The sequence below is a fragment of the Dasypus novemcinctus genome, chromosome 20, assembly GCF_030445035.2.
Source record: "Dasypus novemcinctus isolate mDasNov1 chromosome 20, mDasNov1.1.hap2, whole genome shotgun sequence".
Classification (NCBI taxonomy): domain Eukaryota; kingdom Metazoa; phylum Chordata; class Mammalia; order Cingulata; family Dasypodidae; genus Dasypus; species Dasypus novemcinctus.
In genome coordinates, this window is record NC_080692.1 from 24,867,442 (window position 1) to 24,876,838 (window position 9,397).

Consider the following 9,397-nt stretch of genomic DNA (forward strand, 5'->3'; position numbering starts at 1 on the left):
CTACGAGAAACTGGGGAACGTGGTCAGAACCTTGCAACACCCGGCGGGCGGCGGGCGGCGGGCGGCGGGTGGCGGGCGGGCGGGACCAGGGGGAAGGACTTCCAGGCAGGGGGCGGGCTGAGCATGGCTGAGGACAAGGAGGGGGCGGAGTTCTGCCTCTCGGCCTTCTACATAAGCGGGCAGTGGCAGCGGCTGCGCGCTGATCCTGACCTTCAGTGTCTCCGTCCTAAAGCCATGGCGCCCTCCAGGAAGTTCTTCGTTGGGGGGAACTGGAAGATGAACGGGCGAAAGAACGCTCTGGGGGACCTCATCAAGACCCTGAACGCGGCCAAGGTGCCGGCCGATACCGGTGAGCCCGCGCCAGGGAGGGCTCGGGGGCGCGCGGGCCGGGTGGGCCTGGAGGCGCCGCTGGGGACCAGGGCCGGGGGCTGTGTGGGGGTCGCCCCCGCGGCGCAGTGGCCCTGCAGCCGCAGGCCCGGGGGCGTGCCGTGGGGGCAAAGGCGGGGCCCGGTTTAATGTTCCTGGGCCTCTGGGACGGAGGATTCCTTGGGTCGCCGGGAGGAAGAGGGACCACGGGGCGCGGGCTGGGGCTGCACCAGCCAGGAGCCGGGGGCGGGAGCTGCGGGCGATGGGGAGAGGCTGCCACGGGCCCGGAGCGTGGGGGAGTGTGGGGAGCCCGGGGGCGGGCTGAGCGTGCGTGCGGGTTCCCAGCTACCAGCCCCCTCGGCCGCGGGCTCCGTGCGCCGCCGCACGTAGCCGGATCCTCCTCCCAGCTCCATGCAGGGCCTCCATCGCACTGAGCCACCCCGCTCTGAGTCCCCTTGGTCGCCTGGGGGACTCCTGCCCTCCGCGGAAGGGGCCGAGCTGGCGCAAAGAACCTGAGCCATTTGGGAATGAGGAGCGATCCTACAGCTCTCCCTAACCTGGAAACGGGGAAGCACGTGCCTCTGAGCTAGTCAGCTTCCTGCCACCCACAGGCAAAGGGTGCTGTCCTCTGCCCTTCTATTCCCACCCCCTAAATCACAGAAACACGAGCCCAGTCAAAAGCAGCATCCCCTTCTGGTTTATTCCCCCAGAGACCCTAATACAGACTCCAGGGGTTGGCCACTTCTCCTTTCACTGAAAATCCTTGCCTTGCTGGGGGAGGAGAGTAGGGGCCCCAGGGAATGCTGAGTCTGGGAGGTGCCCATGCCCAGAATAGCTGGGGGGAAATCGGAGCCACAGCTGTTAAAAGAGCAGAGGGCAGAGTGAGGGCCTCTTAGGGGCACTTGGAAGGCTCCAGGAGTTGGGTGCTGGCCCAACCCAGGCTAGGGAGTGGGCGAAGGTCATCTTGCTGGAGTGAAAAGGGGAAGGGAAGCAGAATTAAGCAAATGGGTGCAGGCTGGGAGCTGTGGGCCCTGGAGGGAGGGCAGGGAAGCCTGGGCCCCAAAGGCTTCCTCGTGGTCTCATGTGCCTGTTCCACCACCTTATCCTCAGAGGTGGTCTGTGCACCCCCCACCGCCTACATCGACTTTGCCCGGCAGAAGCTAGATGCCAAGATTGCTGTGGCTGCCCAGAACTGCTATAAAGTGCCTAACGGGGCCTTTACTGGTGAGATCAGGTGAGATACAGGCCAGGTGGGAGAGGGGTGTGCAGGAAGCCTTGCTTTGAAAGCCGCAGGGCGACTCCCTGCTGAGCCTTGGCTTCATCCCATCCTTTAGCCCAGGCATGATCAAAGACTGTGGCGCCACGTGGGTAGTCTTGGGGCACTCCGAGCGAAGACACGTCTTTGGAGAGTCAGATGAGGTTAGTAACCAGAAGGGGACCTAAGTGATATCTTATTCCACATGGGATGTCTCACCAAGACTGTTCCTTAACAGCTGATTGGACAGAAAGTAGCCCATGCCCTGGCAGAGGGACTTGGAGTGATCGCCTGCATTGGGGAGAAGCTAGATGAGAGGGAAGCTGGCATCACTGAGAAGGTCGTTTTCGAGCAAACCAAGGTCATCGCAGGTATCTCTAGAGAAAGCAACCTTTGAACCTAACTAATGTCATAGAGGCCCAGAGGGTAGGTCAGATGTCCTGCAGCCAGCCTTGAGCCAGACTGATCCAGAAGGAGGGCCACCATCATTCTTCACATCCCCGGGACTGGGGGGGGGGGCTGGCTAGCTCTGTCCATTCACTCCTCTCCATCTCTGCTCTTTGTCCTGCAGATAATGTGACTGACTGGAACAAGGTCGTCCTGGCCTATGAGCCCGTGTGGGCCATTGGTACTGGCAAGACCGCAACGCCCCAGCAGGTAGAGGAGCACAGGACCCCTGCCTGATTGGCCACAGAGACGCCCCTGGGCAGACCCCTCATCCTGCAGACAAGGCGCCCCCAAGCCCAAAGACAGTGCCTTGTCTAAGCCAACCATCCTGGGGCCGGCCAGGATTGGGTCCCTGGTGTTCTGACCCAGATCCCAGGGCTCTTGCCCCAAAACCACACTGCCTCTCTCTCCTGGGGCCCAGTGTTTTCTCTCTTTTGTGTGGGAGGCAGAAAGGGTCTTACTTAGCCTGGCTTCTGGTTCTAGGCCCAGGAAGTGCATGAGAAGCTCCGCGGATGGCTCAAGTCCAATATCTCTGAGGCAGTGGCTCAGAGCACCCGCATCATTTACGGAGGTGAGTGGGTGTGGCCCCAGCCCGGGGTGGGTGGGCTGAGAGCTAGACCGAGACCCCTTACACGGGGTCAGGGTGGAATGCACCAGCCTATCCTTGATCAGTCCCTCTCTCTTCCCTCTTCCCAGGTTCTGTGACTGGGGCAACCTGCAAGGAGCTGGCAAGCCAGCCTGATGTGGATGGCTTCCTCGTGGGTGGCGCCTCCCTCAAGCCCGAATTTGTGGACATCATCAATGCCAAGCAATAACCTGTCCATCTCCCCCAGTCCCTTCCTGCTGAGCCTGGGACTTAGGCTGTCCAGAAGCCCAATAACTGCCCCCACACATGCTTCTCATGGCATCAGCGGCCCTCCGTCTCTGGTCCTCGTGCAGACTGTACCTCCCTTTATCGTTTACACCTTCCCCCTGTAATGGCTGGGACCAGGCCAATCCCTTTTCCAACTAGTGGTTGGAACTAAACATGTCACCAAGGTGGCTTCTCCTTGGCTGAGAGGTGGAAGGGTGATGCTTGCTCATGGGTCCCCTCAGTCCCCAGTGAGGGCAGGAGAAACCATTCTCCTCTTCCTCTCTCACCATGAGGCCAGGGCTGCCACCCTCTCCATGGTGCCAATGCCTATGTGTGTGTGTGCCTGTGAACAGTCCGCGTGTGGAAATAAACACCTGGCACTAAGCCTCGTAGTGCTTCCTTCTTCACTGGACTTGCCCATAGTCTCCCTTTTCCTTTCCGAGGCTGCACAGGACCCTATCCCTTGTGCAAAAAAAAAAAAAAAGACCAGGAGCAGGTTTCTAAATAACACATGTCTTACTGTTTTTACTTAGAAAAGATGTTGTGTACCGGGCCTGCCAGAGCCTTAAATAACAGCTCCCTCCCTCCCTCTGGGTGGCTCCCCAGAGCTTAGGAATGTTGGGGTACGGGCCCAGCCTTGCCGCCCACCCCCCAGCCTCACTGGCTTTAAATAGTTGGCCTTGGGCAGCAGTGGTCCCTCCTCCCCCAGGGTAGGAGGGTAGCACGGGGGTCACTGGTAGAGCAGGTAGCGCTTCATGGCAGGGGGCAAGGGCAGAGTGGATACCTGGCCAAGCCGGGTATCCCCCAGGGCATGGCGCACGCACAGGCGGCTCAGGTGCAGAAGGGAGTGTGGCTCCGCTGGGGGAGAGAAGGAGGGGAAGGTGAGTAGGGTGTAGCCACCAGCCAGACATCCTCAAACTCCAGGGGCTTGCCCAGGTTCCCTTTTGCTTCCTTGTTCTGAGTCTGCCCCCACCTTGGCCAAGAGGGAGCTCTAAGGGACTCCGGAGTTCTGCACCTGCTCTTGGGGCGCAAGGTATCGCAGCTAGAATTCACCCATCTCCAGGGTCAGCTGGGGAGGAAGTTCTAGCCAAGGCACCCTCAGCAACAAGCTGAGGTGGCTCTGAGAGGTGGAGCTGGCCCAGGCTTTGATTCCCGAGGGGCCTCAGGTCTTGGGCCAATGAGGTGAAAGGAAAGATGGCTTCCACCCTGGGCTGGAGACTCTGCAGCTGCAGAGAACAGTTAAGGGCAATCAGCCCCAAGCACTCGTCCCAATTATTGCATCTCTGCCCCAAGTCCCCTTCCCCTTGGCTGCTCTCCTTCCTGGTGCCCAGGGCCCCGCGGCTCTATCCGGGGGTTTGACTGAGGAAGGAAGTAGGTATGTGTCACAGAGACACACCCTGGGTGCCTGCCACACTGCCAGTCCTCTTTTGAACCTGTATGTCTAGCCCAGCCACCATTTAACCCTTGCACCTCTTGCTTCAGGGGGCTGACACCTCCCATAAAGCCCTAATCCCTGGAGAGTCTCCCTCCATCCTGAAGGTTCACCACTTACTAACCAGGAAAACGAGCAAGTTGCTTTTCCCAGCCTGGATTTTACCTCTATGGCTATTGAAGCCCCTTAGCCATCATGCCTGGCTCTGGGGTAGGAGGCAGGTCAGAAGAAAGGCTACCCCCTTTGCTCTTATTAGACATTGAGCTCCCATCCCAACCCAATCCCACCAGTGACAGGCCCCTCTCCCCACACCTGCCCCAGGTCTCACCTCTCCTTTCGCCCAGGTAGTGGATGCGGACCTGGCACTGGCCCCAGACCGCGCTTACTGCCGGGTAGAGGGTCCTGCCCTTCAGTCCACGGAAGGCGGGCCCCAGGTAGGTGCCCCCAATAGCGTAACCCAGAGTTCCCTCCTCCATGTCCAGAACTACCAGCAGCCTCTCTGGTACCTCCAGCGGCTCACCCTGAGGTCCGGCTGGGTACTGGGGGGCCCCCGGCCCCTTGCTCTGATGGTACAGCTTTCCCCGCCCAAGGTCCCAGCCCCAGGACTCGCGGTTGCTGCCCAGCAGCGCCGCATAGTGGTCAGCCTGCAGCGGGGCGAGGGCCGTGGCCACGCCCACCACCGCGTGGGTGCCCCTCTGCTCGCGGGGCCAGCTGATCTCCCAGGCGTGCAGGCCCTTCGAGTAGCCCCTTTTGCCCCGGGCCCCATCAGTACTCTGGGCCACGGGTCGACGCTCAAAGCACAACCCCCCTTCCTTGACCTCGATGTTCTCTGAGCAGTCCTTGGGGTTCCAGCCGTGGCGCCGTTGGGTCCCCAGGTCAGGAGGGGGCGAGGACAGCAGCTCCTCCAAGCCCTCGGGACAAGAGAGGTCAGGGTATTGGGCCTGTGGGATAGGGGTGCTGCTGCTGCCCCCTGCCAGGGCCGTCTGGCCCATGGAGGTGAGGAGCTGGAGGACTCCCCGGAAAGAGCCTTCCGGAGCGTCTCCCTTCTGAAAGTTGAGCTCCAGTTCCGGGCTGATCTGGGGGGGGAGTAGAGAGAGAAGGGGGCTCTGAGCCGCGGGGTCCCGGCGGGTGCTCCGCACCCAGGCGCCCCGTCATCCCGCCCGCTCCCCTCCAGCGGCTCTGCCCACCCTCGCTGTTCTTCGCTGCCCCACTGCTCCCAGGCCCACTCCTCATCTCGCCCTGCCCCGTCTGTCCCGAGTCTCCCAGGACTCTTGCTAATTCTTCCCCTTTGAGCCTCACCGCGGGCACTCCCGACCGTCCTCCTATGCCCGTTGCGCCTCCGAACCTCGCTCGGCTTCCCAGCCCCGGAGGTCGCCCGGTCCCCAGCAGGAGCCCAGCGGGACGCAGCCGCCGCGCGCCGGGCGCAGAAGGCCGGCCGCTTCCGCCTCCAGCCCCGCCCCCGGCCCCGCCCCCGGCCGCGCCCGCCCCGCCCCGCGGCGCCCTCCCGGCGGTAAGCCCTCGGGTCGCCTCCGCAGGCCCCGCCCCCGCGGCGCGGCCTCCGGAGCGGTTAACCCTCTCCTCCCCGCTACGAGGTTCGCGCCGGGCGATCCAGGCTCAGAATTAACCCCTTGACGGGGTCATTGTCTTGGGATCCCGGGAGTCGCCTATTCACCACCTTCAAGACTCTGAGCGGCCTCTTGTGAGCCCCTGGGGATGCGGGGCATAGGGTCAAGGAGGGGCGTCCATCGTGCTGAGATAGATCGATTTCCACTTCCCTGCGACTCTCCATCACGTTTCTAGGCTGGTGCGTTTCTGCCCAGGGTGGTGCGTCAGCCTGCGCCCTGTCTCCGGTTTTGAGCTCTGGGTTTCGGGCTCTGCGCTGTTGGTGTCACGGCTCTCCGTGCTGTCGCGAGTCATCATACTGGAAGTCAGTCCGTTCCTGAGCTGTTGGTCTCATTTGGTGCACTGAGCGAAGCTATGCCAACGAGCTGTGTGATCTTGGGGAGCTTGCCAGACTTCTCTAAACCTGTTTGCCTTTGTGTACAGTGGGAATAAAGATGGTACACACTTCACAGGGTGGCTGTGGAGTTGAAATACTCCATGCAGAGCATTTAGCCCCGGAGCCTGGTACATAGTGAGTATTCACTAAGCATAGTGTGCACTCATTATTATTACCTTTTACTGGGTACTGACTTGAAAGGGAGGCAAATAATATAGGGATGAAGGGTGCCCACTGTGGAATCAGACTGACTGGGGGGAAATACCTGAAGGCCAGTATGCATGTGCCCTTGGGCAAATTACTTAGCCTCTGACTACCTCTGTTTCTTCCTCTGCAAAATAAGGAAAACGTTAGTATATATTTCATAGGGTCTCCTGAGGATTAAATGAAGTTGTATATATGTAAAGCACTTAGAACAGTTTCTGGGTCAAAGTTAATGATTTGTCTTGAGCACTGGAGATTAAGCAGTGAATCCTTAAGGAGGTTCCAAGGACATTTATAAAACAGTTTATCATGTAGTAACTGAAATGATATAAAGTACTACAGGAGGAAAAAGGAAGGGATTTCTAACTAGGAGTCGAGTAGCTAGGAAAGGAAAGCATTCCAGAGGAGGGGATACCTGGGCTGAATCTTAAAGGATGTCTAAGAATTGACCCCAGAGATGATTCTGCAGTTTGGTTTGAGTTCAGGTTGCTGCAGGTAGAAGGTATTCCAGACAGGAATCAGTATGAAAAAGGCAAGAAGCTGCAGTGGGCTTGGGAAGAACCCCCACCCAGATTGCTGCAGCAAGGGAGGAGGAAACAAGTCAGAAGTAGCACCAGATCACGGAGGCCTTGCAGGCCAAGTTAAGGAAAGTAAATGTTATCCTGCAGGACAGTGGGGTGATGGGGAGCCACCGTAAGAGGGCAGCAGGAGAGGGTCATTGCCAAAGATGCCCTTTAGGAAGACCTTCCTGGCAGCAGTGTAGGCTTCAAGAGAAAGAAGACTGGGAGAGAGAGTGCTCGCTTCGGCAGCACACATACTAAAATTGGAACGATACAGAGAAGATTAGCATGGCCCCTGCGCAAGGATGACATGCAAATTCATGAAGCATTCCATATTTTTAATTAAGAGGATAAATAGCAGGACCTCCAGACACACCGTATGGAGGAGGAAGATACCAGCTAGAGATAAAAATACCAGAAACCTAACCATTTAATCCCCCTAAGGTCCGGTTTATCACTAAAATATGGCACCCCAATATTAGTTCCGTCACAGGGGCTATTTGTCCGTTTCTGTTGTTGTCAACGGCACGGGAATCTGTGTTTCTTTTTGTTGCATCATCTTGCTGTGTCAGCTCTCCATGTGTGTGGCACCATTCCTGGGCAGGTTGCACTTTCTTTCGCGCTGGGCGGCTCTCCTTATGGGGCACACTCCTTGCGCGTGGGGCTCCCCTACGCGGGGCACACCCCTGCGTGTCAGGGCACTCCTTGCGAGCATCAGCACTGCGCATGGGCCAGCTCCACACGGGTCAAGGAGGCCCGGGGTTTGAACCGCGGACCTCCCATGTGGTAGACGGATGCCCTAACCACTGGGCCAAGTCTCCTTCCCGCATTTTTTTTTTTAAACAAAAAACAAAAACAAAAGCCTGGGAGAGAGAAGACCAGTACCAGCAGCAGAGATGACAAGTGTCTAGAGCAGTAGAAATAAGGATGAAAAGAATTCAACAGACAATGATGAAATTGCAAGATTTGGTAGCTGATTAGATGCTAAGGTGAGCGAAAGGAAAGAGAAAAAAAAGCAGGGTCAGGGGGAAGCCTGGAAGACTGGGTTGGAAGGTGCCACCTCCAAGCAAGATGGAAATGACAGAAAGAGGTACAACTGGGGGCAGATTGAAGGAAGTGGGCAAGAGATGGTGAGTTCAATTTGGAGTTTGTTCCTCTCCCTGCCCCAGATGGCTCTGTCATCTGTTTGCTTGTGGTCTTGCTCCTTTTTCGCTCCATGTCTGTTAGCTGTTTGTCTTCTTAAGGAGTCACTAGGAACCAACCCTGGGATCTCCCTTGGGGGAGCTGTGCGCAACTGCTTGAGCCACATCCACTCCCTCGAACATGTTTTTGAGGGGCCTGAGGAACCAGATGGGACCGTTAGAACACACTTGAGTATAGCATGTCTGGAGGTGAAGCAAGAGGCCTGGGCTGGAGAGATAAACTTGGGGTGTCAGCCTTTAGTCTGTACTTGAACTATGAGAGTCAATGAGGGGACCCAGAGAGAGTGTAGCGTGAGAGGTGGATTAAAGAGGATACAGTGAAGCAGAAGATTCAGGTTTGAATAGTTATATAAGATTTTTCTGGTCAGAAGTCATTTGGGGAGTGTTAGGAGGGAGTCCAGGCTGCAGAGGCTAGACTAGCACTTTCTGAGTGCCGGGATTTTGCTACAAGTTACACATGCTCTGGGGAGAGAGGGTGGGGAAGGAGAAGGTGAAAATTCCATAGTCCATAGTCCATAGTCAAAAGATTACCTCTGAAAAAATAGTTCTTAACTTCTCCCGTCTATTAGGTATCAGCACATTGTGTGTAAAAAAACAAAACTATATGTGGCAACATATATACAATGATGTACAGAATATAAGTTTGTAATGATTTAGTTAAATAAAAAAAAAGAAAGCATACTAAAAAGAAAGCTGTGAACTGTGAACTGTGACAACTTGCCATCAGCCCATCTTGGATATTCTTTCCAACCTATGAGAACAATAATAATGAGACCATGGTTGTAGGTAGAGGCCTATGGTGAACAGGACCCATGGGATAACCAAGTGGAGGAAGGCTTAGGGACGAGAGGGAGCCTAAACCCTAGCCAGTTCTGGTTCAGCTCAAGAAATGGACTGCACAGGCTCAGCTACTGCCAGCTGTTTAAAGCATGATGTTCACCAATTGTTGCCATTGAACCTTGAGCTGCTCAAATATAGGTTGATAATTGCTAGGATCGTCCATAATGCTACAAGTAATTCTAACATTTAAACTTTTTTATCTAGATGTAACAGATTAAAAGTACATTCATCTCAAATAG

At 56.7% G+C, this 9,397-nt stretch overlaps 2 protein-coding genes and 1 non-coding gene across 4 annotated transcripts; 2 read left to right on the plus strand and 1 right to left on the minus strand.

Annotated features, from left to right (window-relative positions):
* Nucleotides 1–120: 120 nt before the first annotated feature.
* TPI1 (triosephosphate isomerase 1) lies at nucleotides 121–3,305 on the plus strand. The gene is made up of 7 exons (XM_004448500.4): nucleotides 121–349; nucleotides 1,477–1,600; nucleotides 1,701–1,785; nucleotides 1,860–1,992; nucleotides 2,193–2,278; nucleotides 2,552–2,639; nucleotides 2,765–3,305. Exons 1-7 carry the CDS (start codon nucleotides 124–126, stop codon nucleotides 2,881–2,883), a joined length of 861 nt encoding a protein of 286 aa, XP_004448557.1. The 5' UTR covers nucleotides 121–123; the 3' UTR covers nucleotides 2,884–3,305.
* Nucleotides 3,306–3,418: 113 nt separating this feature from the next.
* Nucleotides 3,419–5,800, minus strand: SPSB2 (splA/ryanodine receptor domain and SOCS box containing 2). 2 transcript variants are annotated; one of them, XM_012529168.4, is made up of 3 exons: nucleotides 5,699–5,800; nucleotides 4,682–5,429; nucleotides 3,419–3,779 (listed from the first exon to the last, which is right to left on the minus strand). In XM_012529168.4, the coding sequence occupies exons 2-3, from the start codon at nucleotides 5,343–5,345 to the stop codon at nucleotides 3,652–3,654; spliced, it is 792 nt and encodes a 263-aa protein (XP_012384622.1). In that variant the 5' UTR covers nucleotides 5,346–5,429; nucleotides 5,699–5,800; the 3' UTR covers nucleotides 3,419–3,651. The 2 variants fall into 2 exon arrangements, with proteins under 2 accessions (XP_012384622.1, XP_004448555.1); XM_004448498.4 differs by having other exon boundaries at nucleotides 5,653–5,800.
* A 1,549-nt stretch (nucleotides 5,801–7,349) lies between these two features.
* LOC111766776 (U6 spliceosomal RNA) lies at nucleotides 7,350–7,456 on the plus strand. The gene has a single exon (XR_002798745.1). It is a non-coding gene; the product is annotated as a U6 spliceosomal RNA (small nuclear RNA).
* The last annotated feature ends 1,941 nt before the right edge of the window (nucleotides 7,457–9,397 follow it).